Source organism: Mus caroli, unplaced genomic scaffold (assembly GCF_978045245.1).
Source record: "Mus caroli unplaced genomic scaffold, Mus_caroli_1 scaffold_1, whole genome shotgun sequence".
In the NCBI taxonomy this organism is placed as follows: Eukaryota; Metazoa; Chordata; class Mammalia; order Rodentia; family Muridae; genus Mus; species Mus caroli.
The window spans coordinates 118,030,319-118,053,729 of record NW_028227256.1 but is presented as its reverse complement, the minus strand read 5'-3'; the positions used below and the strand labels follow the sequence as shown (position 1 = coordinate 118,053,729).

The 23,411-nt window shown below is 45.2% G+C and overlaps 1 protein-coding gene and 1 pseudogene across 1 annotated transcript; one reads left to right on the top strand and one right to left on the bottom strand.

Moving 5' to 3' along the window:
• Nucleotides 1-6,828: 6,828 nt before the first annotated feature.
• On the top strand, nucleotides 6,829-23,367 carry LOC110301108 (5-hydroxytryptamine receptor 5B). Its single transcript, XM_021171355.3, has 2 exons — nucleotides 6,829-7,853; nucleotides 22,333-23,367. The coding sequence occupies exons 1-2, from the start codon at nucleotides 7,077-7,079 to the stop codon at nucleotides 22,666-22,668; spliced, it is 1,113 nt and encodes a 370-aa protein (XP_021027014.1). The 5' UTR covers nucleotides 6,829-7,076; the 3' UTR covers nucleotides 22,669-23,367.
• LOC110301113 (large ribosomal subunit protein uL23 pseudogene) lies at nucleotides 13,443-13,904 on the bottom strand (annotated as a pseudogene).
• Nucleotides 23,368-23,411: the final 44 nt, after the last annotated feature.

The following is a 23,411-nucleotide window of genomic DNA, read 5'->3' as shown; positions in this document are numbered from 1 at the left end:
ACATAGAGATAATATTTTTTTAATTATTGATACAAATTTATTATATGTATTTATCTATGCATTTTAGTGGGGGATAAAGGTGCCACAGGGCTTGTGTGGCAGAGGACAGCTTGCAGGAGTTGGGTCTCTTCTTCCTCCTTGTGTGGCCCAGTGAGGGAACGTCAGTTGTGAGGTTTAGCAGGAAGTTCCTTTACCCTCTGAGCCATCTCTCTGTTTACTTGTATTTTTTAGATTCTGTGGGGTGCTACATAAGCATTCTCACTAATGGTTTGGTTTTATATGAGTCTGCTTTTGCCAGGAACTCTTTGTCCACCCTCTTTCTCCTGCCAGGCAAGGCTCTCACTTCCTCTCGCTCCACTTTCCCAGTGAAATCCGCATCTTTAATGTCCAAGGTAGAAGCATGCTTTTCCCCAAGAGCTATGCTCTGGGCCTCCTCAGTGAAGGAGAGCTTCCTTCCCAGAAAGCAGCAGTCTTTGCTGGTGTCTCTAAACTGGTCAGCACATGTCACTGCAACTGGTCACTCTGTGAATGGATCTGGTCTTTGACAGATGGAAGGTTCTTGTCCTAATTAACTGCCAACTTGACACAATCTAGAAATCACCAGAGAAGAGAGCCTCAGTTGAGGAATTCTCCTGATCACATTGGCCTGGGTCTATCTCTGGAGGATCATATCCATAGTTAGTTGATGTAGGACAATCCAACTTCACTCACTATGGGCAGCCCTATTACTTGGCTAGCCTAGGATGTACAAGGAAGTTAGCTAAGCACTTAAACTTACACTCACACAAATACCAAGAAGGTGGATAATTTCTGGGCCCTCGAGATGTCTCAGCTAGTAAAAGGACTTATCACAGGAGCTTGATGACCTGAGTTTAATATCTAGAACACATGTAATGAAAGGAGAGAACAAACTTCTGAAAGTTGTACTCTGACCTCCATATGTGCCATGGCGCACAAGTGCACACACACACAGACACATACCATGCATATACACACGACACACATGCATGCACAAATACATACAAACACATGCACACATACACACACACACACCACACATACATACACATACATACACGCAGACCCACCACACAGACACACATGTACATATCACACATACACACAGGCACACAAATTTTTTAAAGCAGATGATTTCTATAAAAGAATACATATATAATGTATCCATGTGAAAAATGCAGTCCCCCTCTCCGCAAAGACCACAGCTAAGGAAATAGCCACTCATTAAATATCTCTGGGGTATAATATAGAAATATGAAAAAAAAGAAATAGTCACACTATTTCTACATTTTAAGTCAATTATTAAATTTAGAAGAAAATATAGCAAAGAAATAAACCCCAAAGGTAAAACTTGAATTGTAATGTTAAAAATCAATAATCTGACTGCTTAATGCCTGTCAAGTCCTGCTTAGCATTTAAGATTTTGTCCTGCTGCAGGCTGAACAGCAGTTCTCTTCCTGTTTCCAGTATGATGGTTGAAGACATGAGACTTCTGGGTGAGGGATGAAGGACTTTATTACTCAGGACAAAAGCTTCTTGCTTGTTTATACTTGTTTCTGGTGTGTGTTAGCTAAGGTAACTGATATGAAAGACCAACACCACATAGGTACGGTACGGTTGCTCCTGCGGTATGATGGTATGGGCAGCACGGAGTGTGTTTGCCATGAGTTCACAGACTGTGCATGCCGTGAGTTCAGATCCCAGACTGTAGTGCAGATGTACAGTGTAACACAGGTGAGCACAGCCACAAACCATTTCACTTATTACATACTTGATTTTTAATTAATTTTTGTTTGCCACATCTTCAGAGCCCCTTTAATACCAACCAATTTTTCGAAACTCCAGTATTCAGTTATATGATCCCCATATGGGGTGTTGCAGTCACAAAGCTGAACGGAGCTGGAGATCTGATGAGCATTTCCATATCAGACGTGGAGATGCAGAGTTTGGAATTTACCCAGCTCGTTTCGGTCTTGCTTTGGTCCAGTATTCCTCACTATGCTCCTTTCCTCCCCTGTGATTAGTTATGCATAATCTGTGCTGTTTTATGTTGGGGGTACAGGATCTGTGTTTTTATTCTCATCTCATAAGGGGTTATATTTAAGAGATTGCCATGAGTCTATTTAGCCAGTAAGCCCCAGGTATCCTTCTGTCTCTGCTTTTTCAGTGGTGGGATTACAGGCTTTCAGGAGTCAAGCTCAAATCCTCCTCCTCCTCCTCCTCCCCCTTTTCCTTCTTTGTGTTTTTTGAGACAGGGTTTCTCTGTGTAACCCTGGCTTTGCTGGAACTCACTCTGTAGATCATGAATCTAGAGATTCGCCTTGGATCAAAGGTACCACCACAGCCCGGCTGACCTTTTACTTTCTATAAGTCCTTGTGTTAAAACACAGTCACATTAGGGGGTAGAACTTAATCATATGTGTGTTGGGAGCGAGGGATAGGATTTAATAATAGGAGGGCCAAAGTCACCAGTCACAGCAAGTTGACAAATCTCTCTCCATTTTCCCATTTGTGAATGGTTAGCTGTGCCTTCGAAGACTGCTAGTTGTGATAGCTTATACTGACTGTCACCTTGACAGAACCTACAATCAATCACCTGGGAATAGAACCTCTGGGCATGCCTGGGATTTTATAGATGAATTAAACCGCTGTGGAGGTGGACTACAGCATTTGGTGGGCTGGGAATCTGTACCGGATTAAAAAGGGAAAGAGAGCTAAGAACCAGCCTCCATCTCTCTCTGGCGTCCTGAATCACGTTCCTGCCTGTCCCGCTCTGACGCTAAGAACCAGCATCCATCTCTCTCTGGCGTCCTGAATCACGTTCCTGCCTGTCCCGCTCTGACGCTAAGAACCAGCATCCATCTCTCTCTGGCGTCCTGAATCACGTTCCTGCCTGTCCCGCTCTGACGGATCATATCCTCAAACCGTGATCAAACCGTGAGCCAAAATAAACCCTTCTGTCCTTCAGGGGGGTCTTACCAGGTATTTTATTACAGCAACGACAAAAAAAGCAGCCAAGACACTGGCCAGCAACAGAGAAGTCACCAATGCACTAGTAAGATCAACTAAAAAGCACGTGGAATAAAGTGTGTTGTCATTACACATACTCGACAGGAAAAAAAAACGTATGTAAAAACATAACCACACTGAAGATCAGAGAAGAACTGACTATGACATCTAGGCAGGGAGCTGTAAAGAGCAGGGGTCTTGAGCACTTAGGGGTCGTCAGCGCTTAGGGGAAGCTTGCACCGTGTGAGCTGCCAGCTCTACCCGACTCTATTTCCATCACAATCTCACAGGAAACATAATAACTTCCATTAAGCTTATCTTATAGAGTGTGTGCGTCTTATCTTATAGAGTGTGTGCGTCTCTGTGTATGCACGTGTTCCCATGTGCAGGTGCCTACAGAGGCCAAAAGAGGGTGATGGGGAGCTGCACTTACAGGTGGCTGTAAGTTGCCTTATGTGGGTGATGGGAGGTGAACTCAGATCCTCTACCAACCAGCAAGTGCTCCTAAGAACTGAGCCACCTCTCCAGCCCCAATGATCCCCTTAAAAATAACAAGTCTGTCTCAGAAAGCCTAAGTCACTCAGAGTCTTTCAAGTGATAAATGGCATGACATTAAAAAACTACAAAGAGAATATATAGTAACATGAAAAATGTTAAGGGAAATGAGCGAAATAAAAAATTGATTTGGGGCATGAAAAATGTATGCGAAGAGAGGAGCAAAAGCTAAGAATAAAAACATATCTTGGCTTTGGCACAAGGTGAATTTTTCTACCTTTTAACATTCTCATTCTTTGTTCAGTAGGATGGCTAGGGTATCACTGCAACAGTATTTCTCTTAAAGGATTCCTCTCAATTCCACAAAATAGCCCAATGTCCAGCCCACAGTTATAGGCTGTGTGTGGCCCAGGATAGCTATGAATGTGTCCCGACACAAAATCTTTTTATCACATACCTGCAGGTCAGCCCAGGAACCAGGGATGGAGCTTCTGGAAGAATCAGAGAAAAACGTTCGTTTTCTTTTCAAACTGGGGCTGGGGAGATGTCTCAGCAATTAAAGCATTAGTCACACAGTTGTGAGGACTGGAATTTGGATTCCCCAGAGCCCGTGTAAATGCAGGTTGGGTGTAGTGACATATAATGGCAGATGTAAGAGGCAGAGCTGGCAGAGAAAGCTGGCAACAGAAAATAGCCATATTATGAGAGACCCCGACTCAGTAAATAAGGTAGAAAAGAGATTGAAGCTCATTGCTTATATCAACTGTGGCGCACACACTCACACACATGTAAAGATGCATACATGGGTATACACACCACACCACACCACACCACACCACACCACACCACACCACACCACACCACACCACACCACACACAACAGGAATGAGGAGCTGGGGGAAGGCACTTTGCCTGCTCTAGCCTGAGAGGCCTTTCTGGGTCATCCTCTTGGGAGCTCACTGACAGGGTGCAGAAGCCACTAACTCTTCCAACACATAGCTTGCTTGGCCTCCTTTGTCCCTAAAAGACCATAGGCATAGACACTGAGTTTTGTTATTGTTTGTTTTGTGACAGGCTCTTGATGACCAGGTTCAATTGGCAAAATGGCAAAATGTATAATTACCTTTCGAGAAGAGAGTTGCTGTGAGGAATTCTCTACATCAGCTTGACCTACAGGCATGTCTATGGGGAATTTTCTTGACTACCTCAAGTGGTATAGGAAGTCACAGCTTGAAAGAGGGCAGCACCAATCTTGGGTTTAGGTCTTGGGCTGTATCAAAGAAGGAAAAGCTACTTGGACACGCTCCATCCCTGTATTCATTTCTCCCTGCTTGTCCCAAGCTCCTGCAGGATCCTGCAGGGTCACTGCTTGGCAATGATGGGCCACAGATAAATCCTTCCCCCCTTAAGGTTGCTTTGTTAGGTTATTTATCACAGCAACAGAAAGAAAACCAGAAAAAGTCTTGTTCATCTGACTTTGACCTTACTTACTAGGTATATAGTTATGTCTATTAGAGGTATAGCTATGCATATTACTATGAATAGCTATGTACATTAGAAGAGAGCTTTGAATTTCTGATCCAACTACCTCCACCCCCACCCCCAGCCAACTGCTGGGATTGCAACCATATACACACCAGCATATGAGATTGATATGCTAGGTGAACCCTCAACTGTCTGACCTTTGTTCCAACCTTAAGGATGCTATCTCAAGTTTCTGTTTGACTCCCACCAACAGCCACAACTTTAGAGTAATCGCATTATGCTTTTAAAATAGCCAATTATTTTTACTTAAGACTTTTTCATACAATATACTTTGATATACTTTTTATTATTTGTTTGTTTGTTTGCTTCTGAGGCAGGGTTTTTCTGTGGTCCCAGCTGTCTTGGAGCTGACTGTGTAGATCAGACTGGCTTCAAACCTGCCTCTGCTTCCTGAGTGCTGGGATTAAAGAACGGTGTGTGCTACCACATCCAACTTGATATGCTTTTTTAACGTATGAGACTGGGGCCTGCAAGATGGTTCACTGGGTCAAAACAGTTGGCACCAAGCCTGAAGATCTGAATTCCATAGCTCTGAGTTCCATCCCTGGAATCCACACGGTGGACAGGAACAACTGACTTCCTTTAGTTTTTCTCTGACCTCCTCATGATCTCTCTCTCTCTCTCTCTCTCTCTCTCTCTCTCTCTCTCTCTCACACACACACACACACACACACACACACACACACGTAAAAGTAATTTAAAGAATGAGATTGAAAAATGGGAAGGGGATGTTGGAGGAGGGTGAAGAGAATTTCACCTAAGTGCCTTTTTCCTTTACCCAAGGGTAAGTGAGAGTAGCTGCGGGGTGGGGTGCCTGCCTATCCTGGGCAAGACCCCTGCCTTCATCCCCAGCACCACAAGAAACAAAGTTGCAACAATAAAACCTCAGGTTTAAACTGGAAGAGGAGCTGGGCGTGGTGGCGCACGCCTTTAATCCCAGCACTTGGGAGGCAGAGGCAGAGGGATTTCTGAGTTCGAGGCCAGCCTGGTCTACAAAGTGAGTTCCAGGACAGCCAGGGCTATACAGAGAAACCCTGTCTCGAAAAACCAAAAAAAAAAAAAAAAAAAAAAACCCAAAAAATAATAAACTGGAAGAGGATAGTAGACTATTAGAAACCAAAAGAAGGTGGAGCACCTGAAGTTAGACATGGTTGGAAACTGTCCCTCTTCTAGATAGATCTCTGTCCAACAGCTTCAGCCTGGAGCTGTTAGCATAAAGCTAGGGGATAAACTGCAAGGTCCAAGAAATGCTCCCTATGAGCTGAGCACCAAGCAGCTGGGACGGAGCACAGAGCTGGGACGGAGCACAGAGCACGGAGCACCTAGCACCTAGCACCTAGCAGCTGGGGCGCAGAACTTTCTGTTTCATGCACTCCAATATTTGGGACTGGATACAGGTAGAATCGGGGCTCCAGGAAACCACAATGCCTTTGGCTGGTAGCCCAATGTCTCAGTGTCTAACAGAACCAACAAGTCCACTTGAGGGATCTGCGGAGGTGGTAGCTATGGAATTCCAACAGGATGTTAACAACTTTTCCCGGAGGCGACCGCTGCTTAGCTTTCTCTCCGCCCCTCGGAGGTGGGAGACCTCTAGTACTGCGCTACAGCTCCAGCTCCTATTGGTGGCGGCTCCAAAACTCCTCCGCCCACTTCAGCCCACACGAGGAGTCCCTTGGTTCCAGCAACCATTCAGGGAAGGTCTCTATTGAGACCAGGCACCAGTCCCCAATCCTCTGCAGTCGGTTACCCTGAAGACCACAAAGAGACTGAGAGATTGATGCGCTGGGCAAAGCTGGACTAAAGAGTCTCATCTGGAAAAGAGGGTCCATGAAAACCGCCAAAAGAAGCGCCAAAAGGAGACTGTAGTTTGGAAAAAGGACAAGGGTGGCGCGGTTTGGACTTATTTTTGCGTTGCTGGGCGCGCGGAGTGCCTCTCTTGCTTCACCACCTATTCACAGTTCATGCAACCACGGGCACATCTCCTGCCCCAGAGCCCAAGTCTCTGAATAATGGAAGTTTCTAACCTCTCAGGCGCCACTCCGGGCCTTGCCTTTCCTCCGGGACCCGAGAGCTGCAGTGACAGCCCAAGTTCCGGCAGGAGCATGGGATCCACCCCAGGTGGGCTCATCTTGCCCGGCCGTGAGCCGCCCTTTTCTGCCTTCACCGTGCTTGTGGTGACTCTACTGGTGTTGCTGATCGCTGCCACTTTCTTATGGAATCTGCTAGTTCTGGTGACTATCCTGCGCGTCCGCGCCTTCCACCGCGTGCCACATAACTTGGTGGCCTCGACAGCCGTCTCGGATGTCCTGGTGGCGGCTCTGGTGATGCCTCTGAGCCTGGTGAGCGAGTTGTCCGCTGGGCGACGTTGGCAGCTAGGCAGGAGTCTGTGCCACGTGTGGATCTCCTTCGACGTGTTGTGCTGCACCGCCAGCATCTGGAACGTGGCGGCCATCGCCCTGGATCGCTACTGGACTATCACGCGCCACCTGCAGTACACGCTGCGCACCCGGAGCCGCGCTTCTGCGCTCATGATCGCGGTCACCTGGGCACTGTCCGCGCTCATTGCTCTCGCCCCGCTGCTTTTTGGCTGGGGCGAAGCCTATGATGCTCGGCTGCAGCGTTGCCAGGTGAGCCAGGAGCCCTCCTATGCTGTCTTCTCCACCTGCGGAGCCTTCTACCTGCCTCTAGCGGTGGTGCTCTTCGTCTACTGGAAAATATACAAAGCCGCCAAGTTTCGATTTGGCCGCAGAAGGCGGGCGGTGGTACCGCTTCCTGTCACCACGCAGGTAACAGGGACTCTTTGTGGATTTCTTGGTGTGGATGTGGGTGTGGTGCGGGGGAAGGGTCCTGGAAAGAAATAAAAATAGAAAATAGAAGAGTAGAACGGAGTTTGGATTTTGCAGTGTAAGAGAGGAGAGGAAATGTCGCATCTGGAGCGCGGGAGAAGGCCATCTGCTCTTGAGCTCGTGGGGTGGCTTCTCGCTTGTATTTCTAGAGAACCACCTGCGGGATATGCACCTGTGAAAATGATTTTCTAAACTTGTACATGAGAACTAGCGCTGGAGCCTCCAAACCGTGTGTGTGTGTGTGTGTGTGTGTGTGTGTGTGTGTGTGCGCGCGTGTGCGTGTGCGTGTGTGTGTGTGTGTGTGCGTGTGCGTGTGCGTGCGTGTGCGTGTGCGTGTGTGTGTGTGTGTGTGTGTGGTGTTTTGAGACGGGGTCTCATGAGGCCCAAATTGAACTCCAACTTTTTATGGAAAAGTATAACCTTGGACTTCTAATCCCAGCACTCGGGAGGCAGAGGCAGGTGGATTTCTAAGTTCGAGGCCAGCCTGGTCTACAGAGTGAGTTCCAGGACAGCCAGGGCTATACAGAGAAACCCTGTCTCAAAAAACAAAACAAACAAACAAACAAACAAACAAACAACCCACCTTGGACTTCTAATCCCCTGGCCTCAAGTGGAGGATTACAGGCATGCATTACCAATCTCCTTGAATTGGGACGAGGGTGGGGTGGTGGAGGGAGAGGAAGGGAATGGAACTCTGGGGTTTCCTGTACCTGAAGCAACTCTCTACCAACTCAGCTACATCCCCAACCTGTCTTTCTTGATAGTGATCAAGTCCTATCTAGTTAGCTGGTCTTAGGCAGCCAAGACAGCCTGAGCTCTATCCCTGAGAGTTATCCTCTGAGCTCCACATGGACCACACATGCACACAAATGAGTAAATGTTTTACACACACACACACACACACACACACACACACAGCTACTTAGCAGCAGTCATCATTCCTAGATCCTGGAGTGACTCTGTCCACATCAGGTCTGGAGCTGCCATCTTCCTGATCCTGGCTAGACTAGACTGTCCTGGACTTCTGTGGAATGTCAATTACGTTAATATAAGTAAAGAAATGCCTGTAGCTGTCACTCTTTATTGTCATTGACCCCAGGTTCTTCTTCACAGTGACCAGATTCTAAAATTCTATAAGCCACTTCCCAACTCCCCCTTCTCTCTCTCTCTCTCTCTCTCTCTCTCTCTCTCTCTCTCTCTCTCTCCCTCCCCCTTTGTTTACTTATCCCAATCCCAGAGATGTCTCCTGGAGATTTGGGAGAGAGAACCTGGGTTGTAGTTCCCATTCCAGACATCCATTAATACTTGTGTGTCTCCCTTTCCTCATCTTTAAACACGTTGGTTACTAGTTTTTAACAATTGAATATTTTTAAGGCAGGGTCTCAGGTATTGCAAGCTGGCATGGAACTTCCTGAGTGACGAAGGATGACCTTGAAATTCTGATCCTTCCTCCTTCACCCCCAAAAGTGTGGAAGTCAGAGGCAGTACCGCCATACCTGCTTTGTGTGGTTCTGGGAATGAAACCTAAAGCTTTATGCATGCTGGGCAAGCATTCTACCAACTGAGTCACACCCCCAGTCTTCCCCTGAGGAAGACCCCACCAACTGAAGAACACAAAGATAGCTACATTGTCCTGGTCATGATGAGCGGCTGAGGAAAGGATGTCTCAACAGACCACCAGTCTAGCTGAATCAAGGAGCTGCAGGTTTAAAGAGAGACCCTGCCTGGAACTATGATAGGGAGCAAACACACCCATGTGCACATACACACAAATACAAAAGGGTCAAAATGAACAAGCTAAGAAAGGCTGTTGTTTGTCTTACTTTTCCAAGTCAGCTCAGATACTAGGCTACCAGACACGTATATGAGCTTTTAAAAGTAGATTCATTTCAGTTTAATTAAATGGCAGAGGAATTTTTTTTTAACACAAAACAGGAATGTCAAGTCTATAATTGGAAAGTGCTGGAAAGGAGAGCTTTATTCAGAATTAATGATGTTCTTGAAAGGTCCCTCGGAAATGCCTGGGGTGATTATAGCTTCTCTGTCTGGTTGCAGGGGTAGCCTGACTTTTAATAGCTACATCAATGCAGTTATGCACCTAGGAAAATCACAGTGGAATGGATGCCCAGAAGGCTTGCCAAGCCTGACTTTACTCCTTATTTTGGTAGAAGAAACAGTCTTTATTATCATTATTATTATTTTTTAGGTTTGCTTTTGCATTGCTGTGGATCAAACCCAGGACCCTGTACATGCCAGGCAAGCACACTGCCACTCATTGTCATCCCCAGCCCTTACCATTTGCTTCACACAGCCCGTTTAGACAGCAGATATGAAGAGATGGAAGGTCAGCTGGCTGGCTAATCAGAAGTAGCCTGTGATGGGAAGAGAGAACTCCAGCCGGTAGGTCCAGCACTGTGCTGAGTTATTCTTTAGTGGTAGGGCCTGCGGAAAGCTTTCCTCCACTCTGGGTCTCAACTTCTAAAACGCAGAGCATTATCTCCTTCGTGGTTTGAAAGTGAAATGTCTCCCTTAGGCTCATATGTTTCAACACCTGGCTCCCAGCTGGGGATGCTGTTTGGGAAGAGGCAGAGCCTACCCAGAAGAAATGGGTCATGTGAAATGACCTCTGATCTCCAAGCTCTTCTTTTCTCCCACATTCTGCTTCCTGGCTGAGGCTGAAGTGAGACCAGGCACCTCCTACTCTTAGCATCATAGTTTCCCACCATGATGAAGCAATGGTTGTCCTGGAACTCTATGTAGATCAGGCTGGCTTTGAACTCACAGATATCTGCCTGTCTCTGCCCGCCAAGAGCTGAGGTAAAAGGTGTGTGTTCCACCACATATAGCTAGCTGATGATTAGTTTTCCACTGTCAACTTTGAAATGACTTAGAATAACATGGAAAGAGAGTCTTAATTGAGAGGTTGTCTAGACCAGGTTAGCCCATGGCATGTTTTCTAGGGATTGTCTAAAATTAATTGATGTCAGAAGATCCAGGTCATGTTTGCAGGCCCCATTCCCTAGACAGGAGTCCTAAACTGTATAAGAGAGGAAAGCAAGTGAGCGAGCAAGCCTGCATGCATTTATCTCTCTTTGCTCTTGCACATGCAAGGGCATTTTGTCCCAACAGAAATGAAGCCAGGATCCACAGGATCCTAGTACCTTACTGACCAAACTAGTAATATCTCCCCTCATCCATGAGTGTAATCCAACCTCAATGAGTGTACTTCCACGTCCCCCTTCTAAGCATTAACCTCAGTGGTCTTTAGCTTTGCAGAGCTACCAAATTCTCAGACTCAACAACAAAATTCACCTAAACGCTAGAACTGTAACAAGTGTACCTTGCCCAAGGGTTTAGCCAAACTGTATATTTGTGTGTGCGTATGTGTGTGTGCACATGTATGCATATGTGTGTGAATATATATGTGTGTGTATGTGTTGTGTGTGTGTGTTCATGTGGTGTATGTGTGTATATTTTACCACACTTATGGGATGGCTTGGCTTATCTGTATCAAACCCACTGTGTTCTGCTTTTATTTTGACAAGAAAACGTACTTGTTTGCACGATTTCTTCTACACATGAGGAAGAGTTGAGAAACTTTCCTTTTTTGGGTTGTCAGACATGATAGACACCCTCTGTGCTATGGTGGGTGATATTTTAAGGTGAAGTTTGGAGTTTAGCAGTTGCAGAGCAGACAAAGCCTTGGGTGTTCCATGCCTTGGTCTGGCATCTTTGATTAGAAATAGCTATTTCAGAGGTTAGGAAGATTGCTCAGTCAACAAACTGCCTTCACTGAGAGAACAGGACCTGAGTTGGGCCCCCAGAATCATGAAAATTGGCTGAGAGTAGTTGTGTTCACTTATAATCCCAGGGATATGGATATGGAGATGGAGACGGGTGGATTCCTGGGACTCACTGGCCAGCCTAGCTACTTGGTTAGCTCCAGGTCATTGCAAAAACCCACAAAAAAGACATGATGTAGCTAGAACCTCATTTTATGCATTGCGTTTAGCCTGTCTACAATTGGGAGTGGCCCTTTCTGCTACTGGTGTCTTGTTGATTGATGTTCAAGAAGTTTTAGACTTGGGGGCATTTTGGATTTTTTGTTTTTTGTTTTTGTTTGTTTTGTGTTTTTGTTTTTTTGTTTTTCAGTAAAGTTTTTGGTCCTGTAAGATCACACAGGGTTGATCTTGTGATATTGTGATCATGTGAGGATGGTAGTGGTGTTTTGTTCAAGTGGTTAGTGCTCCATCACCAAGTAGGTTAGACTGGCTGGCCAGCCAAGCCCCAGGGATCCACCTGTCTCTGCCACCATGCCCACCCCACCCCCACCTGCTTTGTCCTACTGGTTTTTGATGGGCGTCATATTTTGAACTGAAAAAGTCAAAATGAATTATCTGAATTGACGCCTCTCTCTCTCCCTTTCTTTCCCTCTTTCTCTCCCTCTCTTTCTCTCTCTCTTTCTCTCCCTCTCTTTTTCTCTCCCCCTCCATACCTTCCTACCTCCCTTTCTTTCCTTACTGACCACTGAACCTAGAGCTTCCTGTATGCCATCTAAACTTTACCACTGAGTTAAAACCCCAGCCCTTCCTATTTTCTTCGAGGTTGCTTGGGGGTGGGGGTTCCTTCCCTTCCAGCCCCCTGTAGGAAGTGCAGTGCTCAGAGGGAAAGCTGTGGACTGAGCTTCTGATAGGGCAAGAGGAGACTGGGCTCACTGCTTCCCTGGTGGAGCTGGTCTGTTTTAAATGAATGGATTTAATCAGTAGACTTGTGTTTTCTACTTCTCTTCCCTCCGGATCTCTTTGAACTTAACTCACCCCATCCATTTCTTACACTTTCGATTCTATTGTGGACAGACTGAAGTGCCTCGAGGTTCTCTACAAGGGAAGAAAAATGTCTGGGAAAGTGCCCACTAATAAGCACTTCCTGAGTGGGAGGAGGAGGGAGAGGGCAGCCACTTTCTCCCTCCATGCATACTGTTCCTCTCTAAAGGGATGGCTAAGCACTCCTGGCCGGATTTCAGGATGCAGCTGCTTATCCCTTAGACCTTTGTGGTACCTGATGTTGATGTTGGACTGTGCTATGCCATGGACCAGTCTTGTCTCTCCTAGAGGCCTTGATTTTCATTTTGGTCCATTTTGTAATTTTGTCCCCTGCCTCTGAGCCAAGGAGTGAGTACAGGTCCTTGGGCTGCTTCTTCTTCTTCTTCTTCTTCTTCTTCTTCTTCTTCTTCTTCTTCTTCTTCTTCTTCTTCTTCTTCTTCTTCTTCTTCTTCTTCTCTCCTCCTCCTCCTTCTTCCTCTTCCTCTTCCTCTTCTTCTTCTTCTTCTTCTTCTTCTTCTTCTTCTTCTTCTTCTTCTTCTTCTTCTTCTTCTTCTTCTTCTTCTTCTTCTTCTCCTTCTTCTTCTCTCCTCCTCCTCCTCCTCCTCCTCCTCCTCCTCCTTCTTCTTCTTCTTCTTCTTCTTCTTCTTCTTCTTCTTCTTCTTCGTGAAAAAAAGTGTATATTTATAATTAGCCTTGTGGACTCAGTTTAGATGATCCAAATCTTGTTGGCAACATCTAGGGCATCATAATCAGGAGCCAAACAAACACAGGCCTTCTTCTCTCCATCAGGCCTTATCAGGGTATTGACTTTGGCCACATCAATGTCATAGAGTTTCTTGACAGTCTGTTTCATCTGATGCTTGTTGGCTTTGACATCCACAATGAACACAAGAGTGTTGTTATCCTCTATTTTCTTCATGGCTGTCTTGGTGGTCAGTGGGAATTTGATGATAGCATAGTGGTCAAGCTTGTTTCTCCTGGGCACACTCATTCAAGAATATTTTGGCTGCCTCTGGAGCTACAGGGTCTTAGGCTCCCAGAAGGTGGGTGACATTCAGATCTTCTTTTTGTGGCTGTGGATGCCTTTCAGCACTGCCTTCTTGGCTTTCAAGGCTTTCACTTTGGCTTTGGGAGGGGCAGGAGCTTCCTTCTTCACTTTCGGCGCCATCTTTGGTCCTTGGGCTTCTTAGGCAAGTTCTCCTCCCCCAACCGTAGCTCTGCCTGGCCTAGAACTCTATGTAGACCAGGCTGTCCTCAAACTCACAAAGATCCACCTGCCACTGCCTCTCAAGTGCTGGGAGTAAGGAAGGTGCCATCACATCTAACACATCTTTTCTAAAGAGAAGGCTGACATGCATCCCACTGCTGGACACTGGGAGAAGTTGGAACACTTTTAAAAGCTCGTTATAGATGGGGTGGCTCTTAGCTGGCTCTTCAGAATATATGTGTTTATAATCCAAGAAGAAAGAGACTCCCGTGTGGGGGTTGGGGTGGGAGGAATTTTTTTTAGACTCTTTGAGACAAGGTCTTTTTGAATCCACCTGTCTCCTCCTCCCTATCCCTAGAATCATAAGTACAAGCTATGTACTTATGGGCTCCTCCCTCCCTCCCTCCCTCCCTCCCTCCCTCCCTCCCTCCCTCCCTCCCTCCCTCCTTTCCTCCCTCCCTCTCTTTTCCTTTCTTCCTTTTCTTTCTTTTTCTTTTAAGAGGTGAATTTAGAGGCTTGGACTCGGGTCCTCTCACTGTCAAGGCAAGCACTTTCCCAACTGAACTGTCTCCCTAGCATCCTGTTTTACTGCTGAAATTATTTGTCCATTTATAGTCTCTATTCGGGTGACATGTGGAGTGCTGCTGGGGTGCCACTGCCAAAGGAAAAGCCTCTTCTTTTGGCCAGATTTTCACACATCTATGTTTAGGCTGATTTAGGGATTGTTCCAAACAAACTAAGGTAGGGAAGAGGGAGCAGGAGGCAGCATCTGAAGGTAGGCCTAGAAAAATTCTGACTGCAAAGCCAGGCCACCTTTAGTGCTTGTCTTTAGGGGCACTGCTCCATGTGAGAGAGGATGGACAAGTAGACATGCTAAGAACAGAGTCCAGTGCCCTCAGTCCTGTGATGGTCCTGATAGTTGTACCCAGTTGGGTCTGGGAGAAGAACTGGAAACAGTTATTACTTGACAGCTTGTTGCCTCTGCATCTTCCAAAAAGGAAGAGAGAGGCATACGCAAGCCATTGTGCTATGGCACCAAGCTATTGGTTAAGCAGCTATTTCCTGGGTACTGCCAGGGAACAGGTGCTGATACTAGGTAGCTCCTGTATTAAGATCTAGTTTCTTCCTCTGTTTCAGACAGCACACACATAACCACCCAAATTGCTAGCTATAAAAGGAGAAAGTAAGGTCTTAATTCAGGGAGTCATGGATGAGTTCAGAGGATCATGGGAGAGTTCTTTGAGGACTAATAACTTAAGAGGCAAACAGAAGTGTGTGTGTGTATGTATGTGAGAGAGAGAGATACAGAGACAGACAAAGACAAAGACAAAGACAGAGAGAATATGCAGAAATGGTAGCTAATTATTATTTTGCCTGTATATATGGATGTGCATGGGGTTTTGGTGTTTTGTTTTGTTTTGTTTTTTCCCGAGACAGGGTTTCTCTGTGTAGATCTTGGCTGTTCTGGAACTCACTCTGTAGACCAGGCTGGCCTCAAAGTCAGAAATCCACCTGCCTCTGCCTCCCAAGTGCTGGGATTAAAAGGCATGCGCCACCAATGTGCATGGGTGTGTATTTGCTAGTTTCCAAGTGTGGATGTATGTACATGTGTGTCCCTGTGAATGTGGAAGCCGGGAGTTGATGCTGGGTGTCTTGGTTGATTGCTCTCTACCATATATAGTGAGACAGGGTCTCTCATTTGAACCTAGAGCTTGCTGATTTCGACAGTCTAGCTAGCCAGCTTGCTCAAGGGATCTGCCTTTTCCATCTCCCTTGCTAGGATTACAGCTGGGTTGTCATGCCTGGGCAGTGTTTACATGGGTGCTAGGAATCTGAACTTGTGTGGCAAGAGCTTTATCCACTGAGTCATCTCCCTCATCTATTAACTAATTTATGATACAAAGGCATTTAGAGTTTGTTTTTTAATCTAGGCAAAGCAGAATCATTACATTATTTATAAGGACTCCATTTACCATAGCAATTATACAATATATTGCAATGTTAATGTGGACAGACTGTCTGTCCCTTTAGAGCAGACTTTGGAAGGGCCAGGACTGTGTCTGCTCCATTGGTGGCAGAAATTCCACTCTCAGTCTCCACCATGAATAGGGGATGGGCGAATGAATGTGGGGGCAGAGGGCTTCTCTGGACATGGAACATGTATCCAATGCTCATCTTCCTTGAAGCCTTGGTGAGGCTGAAGACTTTCATCAGCCTGCTTCACTGATGGGCTACCAGGCTTGAAGAGACAGAGGAGCTTGCCCAGTCTCAACGGCAGTCTGCCACAAAAGCTTTTGTTCTTGTCGTCAAGCCTTTATTTTTTCTTCTAAAGAATCTTTAGACTTTACCTTAATCAATGTTCTCAATAGATTTTTTCACCATTTTTTAAAAGGAATATGACAGGTTCTAAATTTATGGGGGCCTCCTCTTTCTTAACCCTTGTTGTTAACATTTACATATAAACAAATAAATATTTAAATCCAGCTGAGTTCATTCATTGTTTACTGTGTGTAAATTTCTAGGGCTGACCACTTGCGACTAGATAACCAATCAGAGGCGCATTCCTGGGTATGACTGCTTCCTACTCTCTCAGCATTGTTAATTGCTTGTGGCTCATCATCGAGGGATGGGACCCATGGGCTTCCTCAGCCCATGTTGGCATACCAACTCTTGTTGGAATTGTTCACCTCTTGTTCAGGCAGCTATCTTGTTGACATTCTGTGGGTAAAGCTTCCCTGTCATAGCAAGAAGGCATAGAGTGACAGCAGACTTCCTGGTTCTCTGGCTCTTCCAATCTTTCCACCTTCTTTTCTTCAATGTTCCCTGAGCCTTAGGTACAGGAGCTGTGTTGTAGACCTAGCAATTGAGGCTGAGAATCACATGGTCATGCAAATTGCTATTTGCATTTTGAGTAGTTGTAGCTTCCAATAACGGTCTCCTCTGCTGTAAAAGGAAGCTTCTTTGATGAGAGATGAAGTCCACGCGTCTCTGGTCCCTACCCTTTGTGCTCTGTTATCTCACTCTTTGAGACAGGGTCTCCATTAGTCCAAGGAGACCTCAAACTCATGATGTAGTTGAGGATAACCGATCCTTCAACCTCTATCTCCTGACTTCTGGGATCACAGGTGTGTGCTGCAGACCTGGATTGTATGGTGCTGGAACAGAACCAAAGGGTTGAGTGCAGGCTTGGAAGGTACTCTACTAGCAGAACCATGCTAGCTACACACTTTTAATAGATGTTTAATGGCATCTGATGTTTTGATTTGCACTTATCAGATGACCCATGGTTTTATTGCATGTATATTTTGTACATCTACATTTATTTATTATTTATGTTTGTTTGTTTGTTTATGAGGTGTATCTGTGTAGGTTAGAGAAGAACTCTCTGTGGTCCATTCTCACGACTTTGTGGACCTTGGACATCAAAGTTAGATCCTTGGTGTCTTAGTTATGGTTTCTATTGCCGTGAAAAGACACAAAGACCACAGGAATTTTTATAAAGGAAAACATTTAATTTGGGGCTGGCTTACGGGTTCAGAGATTAGTCCATTATCGTTATGACATGAAGCAAGGTGGTGCTCAGGCAGACATGGGGCTGGAGAGGTAGCTGAGAGTTCTACATCTGGATCAGTAGGCAGCAGGAAAAGAGAGAGAGCCACTGGGCCTGGCTTGAGCTTCTGAAACCTCAAGCCCACTCCTAGTGACACACTTCCTCCAATAATGCCACTCCCTATGGACCTACAGGAGCCATTTTAATTCAAATCACCACATTCCGGCTTCACATCGAGTACCCACTGTGCCATTTTGCCAGCCAAAGATATGTAGAGCTAAATTTTTTTTAGTGATGTATCTGTTAAAGGTTTCTTTTTCTATTTTAAAATAGGTTGTTTTATTTCCTTTCTGCATGTGTGTATGTACATTTGCATGAGTGTATATGTATGTTTGCACGTGTGGGGGCACAAATGTTTATGTAGGTGCAAATAAAGTTGACCTTGCGTATTGAGATAGGGTCTCCCAATGAACTCATCTCAGCTTTTGGCTCATCCTTTTATTATTATTATTTTAAATCATATGTGTTAGGTATACACATGTGTGTACAGTGCCCAAGGAGGCTAGCAGAGGGTGATGGATTTCCTGGAACTGGAGTTAGAATGAGCCACCTGATATGGGTAATGAAAACCAAATCCGATCCTCTGCAGAAGTAGTGAGTGCACTTAACCACTGAGACATTTCTCCATCTGTCAGCTGGCCTTGCTATCCAGCTGAGGGATTCAGCTGGCCTTGCTATCCAGCTTGCCCAGGTGATGTGGTCCATTTTTGCCTGGGCTGGATTTACAGACCAGTCTTGATGTCTACCTGCCATTTCTGTGGGTTCTGGGGAATGTGTACTTGCATCCACACATGCAGGCAAGGACTTTACCCATTGAACCATCTTCTCAGCCCAGCTCACATTCATGAGTTTTAAAAGTCTTTGTATATTTTAGATAATGGCCTTTTATTTGCTGACTTGTTTGTTTTCTTATTTCTCCCCAGACTGCCTTTTCATCCTCTTGACAATGTTTTCCACAGAGCAGAGAATTTTTTTTTCAATTTTTTATTAGATATTTTCTTCATTTACATTTCAAATGCTATCCCAAAAGTCCCCTATACCCTCCCCCTACCCTGCTCCCCTACCCACCCACTCCCACTTCTTGGCCCTGGTGTTTCCCTGTACTGGGACATATAAAGTTTGCAAGACCAAGGGGCCTCTCTTCCCAATGATGGCCGACTAGACCATCTTCTGCTACATATGCAGCTAGAGACATGAGCTCCGGGGGTACTGGTTAGTTCATATTGTTGTTCCACCTATAGGGTTGCACCCCCTTCAGCTCCTTGGGTACTTTCTCTAACTCCTTTCATTAGGGGCCCTGTGTTCCATCCAATAGATGACTATGAGTATCCACTTCTGTATTTGCCAGGCACTGGCATAGCCTCACAAGAGACAGCTATATCAGGGTTCTTTCAGCAAAATCTTGCTGGCATATGCAATAGTGTCTGGGTTTGGTGGCTGATTATGGGATGGATCCCCGGGTGGGGTAGTCAGAGCAGAGAATTTTAATGCATTGATGTGTAGCACATTGATTCTTTCCTTAATGAAATCAAAAAATCCCCATAAACCCAAAATTATCTAGATTTTCTCCAGAACTATTTCCTAGAAATTTATGTTTACTCTGATCCATTTTGTAGTTTGTTTTATGAAGGTGGGGAGGATTTTTAGTTGTTGCAACTGCACTTGTTTAAAACACTTTTTTGTTTGTTTGTTTGTTTTTCGAGACAGGGTTTCTCTGTGTAGCCTTGGCTGTCCTGGAACTCAATTTGTAGACCAGGCTGGCCTCGAACTCAGAAATCTGCCTGCCTCTGCCTCCTGAGTGCTGGGATTAAAGGCGTGCACCACCACCGCCTGACTGTTTAAAACACTTTTATCCATGGTATTACCTTTGTTCCCGTGTCACAGATCAGCTGACTATATGTCTTAATTTCTATTGCTTTCAGAAAATACCCAACAAAAAAACAACTTTGGAGGGATGGAGAGATGGCTTAGAGGTTAAGAATACTGGCTGCTCTTCCAGTGGTTCTGAGTTCAATTCCCAGCAATCACATGTATAATGAGATCTGGTGTCCTCTTCTGACCTGCAGGCATGCATACATGTGGGCAGAACACTGTTTACATAATAAATAAATACATACATCTTAAAAAAAAACTACGGAGAGAAATGGGTTATTTTAGCTTCCAGTTCTGGGTTCCAGCACATTATAGTGGGAGAAATCAAGACAAAAGGAACTTAAAACAATTGGGTACATCACATCTTCAGTCAAGTGCAGAGAGAAGTGAATGAGTGCATGCTAACCACTGTGCACTCATTTTCTCTACTCTCACACAGTCTAGGACTCAACCACATACTGCCTGAAGTGTGATGGGTCTTCCCATGTCATTTAATGTCAAAAGGACAATCTCTCATGGACATGCCTAAAGGGCAATGCCATCTAGACGATCCCTCATTGAGATTCTTTGTCAAGTGATTGTGGATTGCATCATGATGAATATATATATATAATTTATATATATTAATATTATTGGGCTCTCCATGTTCTATTTACCTACTGTATTTCTATGTTCTTCTGCCAATATAACATACTCTTGGTTACTAAAGCTTTATAGTATGTTTTTTAAAAAGATTTATTTTTATTTTTATGTGTGACATGTCTCTGTGTAACTATGTGTATGTATCTGCAGGTATGCACAAAGACCAGAACAAGGCATCACATCCCCTGTAACTGAAGCTACTGGTAATTATGAGCTGCTTGGCACAGTGCTGGTAACTGAACCCCAGGTCTCTGGGAGAGCAGTATGCTCTCTTAACCACTGAGCCGTAGATCCAGCCCCCTTATGAGTATGTTTTGAGGTGGAGTAATAATGATAATCCCCCAAGTTTGTGGTTCTCTTTCAATACTGCCTATGTAGATTTCTACCTTAGGAAGCAAGATGGAAAGAAGAAATTCTAAAGGAAGAGTCAGAATAGAAATTTAAAAAGCTAGAAATCAATGGAGAAAAATCAATAAATCCTAACGCTATTTTTAAAAAGTGATCCATTACAAAGTAAAACTTGAGAAAAGCTAAGGAAAGAGAAATGCCAGTAATTTCAGAAATGAAAAGGAGGACATCATTATAGATCCCTTGGTCATTAAAGATAAACAGAGCCTGGGGAGACAGCTAAGTGGGCAAAATGCTTGCGGTACATTCTGGATACCCTTTGTCAACTAGACGCAAACCTAGATTCACCTAGGAAGAGGGAACCTCATATAAAGAAATGCCTCAGTATCACTGGTCTGTGGTCATCCCTGTGAGGAACTGTCTTGATTGGTGATGGATGTTGGAGGTCCAGACAATTGTGGGCCACACCCTCTCTAGATAAGCCTCCTTCCTCCATGGGTTCTCTTCAGCTCCTGTTTTGTTCCTGCCCTGACTTAGGGATTGGCAGTTAACATGGAGGTGTAAGCTAAATAAACCCTTTCCTCCTCAAGTTGCTTTTTTTGAGGATGTTTGATCACAGCAACAGAAAAGCAAACTGGGACACCGTGCAAGGTTGACCATCTGAGTTCAAGCTCCAGATTCCACATCAAACTTATTTGGGGTCAATGTCTTGGACTGTGAACTTCACTCACACTATGGGTCTCACCTCTCCTCATGTGGGACTGTGAGGTTTAAAGGTATTTGAGTTTAATGTTTATCTTCTCCAAGGTAGATTAGATTTCTCCTGATGCTAAGCTTTGTCCGGAACAATAAAATGATCTGATGTGTTTCAAAACAGATCTTCTGTTCACTGCAGGAAGCACAAACTGACCCCATCACGCTGGTTGCTTCCAGCACAGGGCAGAACTCCTGACGGTGCAAACTTATAGAAGTGTGTATTCCACTCCCCACGTCCTTCTCTTCCTTCCTCCTGTGGTGTTCTGGTTTGTGTGTGCGCCCATGTATACATGGAGGCCAAAGGTTGAGGTTAGGTATCTTCCATAGTCCCTTTCCACCTTGTTTCTTAAAATAATAGATGTGTATATGTCTGTGTGAGAGAATATGTACCCATACCTGTGTGTAGATGAAGGCATCCTCTATTACAACTGTTCCTTTAAGGCAGGGCCTCTCTCTGAACCTGGCCCTCATTTTCTCAGCTAGGCTGGAAGCCAGCAGGCTCAGCAATCCTTTTGTCTCCACCCCCTCAGATCTGATGTTGCAAGCACATGAAGGATGCTGGGATCTAAACTACAATCTTCAGGATTGTACTGCCGAGCCATCATCTGAACTGCTAAGCCACCTCCCAAGCCCTCTTCACCTTGTTTTGTTTTGTTTTTTGTTTTTTATAAACAGGGTCTCTCAGTGACCCTGGAACTCACCAGTTTGACTAGACTGGATGGATAATGATCCACAGAGATCCTCTTGTCTCCACCTCCCCAGCACTCCCCATTACAAGCATATGTCACCATGCCTGAGATTTTCAGATGGGTTCTGGGGATTCAACTCTGGTCCACATCTTGCATAGCAAACACATTATTAAATTCATCACCACATCCGGAGATTTGGCATCTAGATATGGCCACACCGAGCTTCTGGCGCCTTGCCAGTCATATTTACAATTTTCTGCCCTGGTGCACTGGTTCCTGCTTGTGGCTGCCTGTTCCCCTCAGCTGTGAGTCTCTGGATTCACGGTGTTCTATATTTTAAACAGCACCTGAGACTTGTGGCCTCAATTCTCTGATAGAACTGAGAATCGCTTTTTTTTTTTTTTTTTTTTTTTTTTAGTTCAGCTTATTCCCCTGTTCTGTGACTTTAATTCTGTATTTCCTTTGTTTCAAGGCAAAGGAAGCACCTCAGGAGTCTGAGATGGTGTTCACAGCCCGTCGCAGAGCAACAGTGACCTTCCAGACAAGCGGAGACTCGTGGCGGGAGCAGAAGGAGAAGCGGGCAGCCATGATGGTCGGGATCTTGATTGGCGTGTTTGTGCTTTGTTGGATCCCCTTCTTCCTGACGGAGCTCATCAGCCCGCTCTGTGCCTGCAGCCTGCCACCCATCTGGAAAAGCATATTCCTGTGGCTTGGATATTCCAATTCGTTCTTCAACCCCTTGATTTACACTGCCTTTAATAAGAATTACAACAATGCCTTCAAGAGCCTCTTTACTAAGCAGAGATAAGAAGGGCTGGGGAGATAAAAGGGAAGACCTGGGAAGAGAAAGGGGATCTGTAATCCTCATTTCACCCGAGACCTTCTCCCCACCACCCACAGCCCGATAATGACACTCCGAAAGTCGTACCATTGGGCCTGGAACGTTGAAGAGTTCTCATGGAGGTTGGCAACTGTTTGGCAAACACGCCCATGCCTTCTACAGAAGGACGTGACAGACATTACTAGTGAATTGTGCTCCATTTCTGCACTAGGCAGAAACCCTGCCAAACACTTTCAGGATAGATTTTAGGTATTGGTGAGCATTTGTCAGACCTGACATGTGACAAGGTTGATTTGTTTTTCCGTTATTTAGTACCGTGTCCCTCAGTGAGGGTCTCTCAGGAGTTTCCTGAGACTGACTCCCTGACACAGACTCTCCTCTATCCCTTATCCATCAGAGGAGTTTCCCTTTCTTAGCCTCCTACACAACCTCCACAGGACAATGATTCTCAGCTTAGAAGCAGATGGGCCTCACCCGAAGCCTTGATAAAACGTGTTCCACACAGGTGTCTTCAAGATGACTCAGTAGGTGAAGGCACCTGCCCCTGAGCCTGGTGGCCTGCTTTTGATGGAGACACACGTAATGGAAGGAAAGAAAAAAAAAAAAAACCTAACTGTTGCAAGTTGTCTCTAACCTCCAGATATTGCCAATAGTCCTCACCCCCATGTGCACACAAAATAATAAACAAGGCATATTTGAAAATAGAAAAA

Coding starts and splice junctions, on each gene's coding strand:
- LOC110301108 (XM_021171355.3), top strand. CDS start 7,077: ATGGAAGTTTCTAACCTCTCAGGCGCCACTCCGGGCCTTGCCTTTCCT. Junction 7,854..22,332: donor CGCTTCCTGTCACCACGCAG/GTAACAGGGACT, acceptor CTTTGTTTCAAG/GCAAAGGAAGCACCTCAGGA.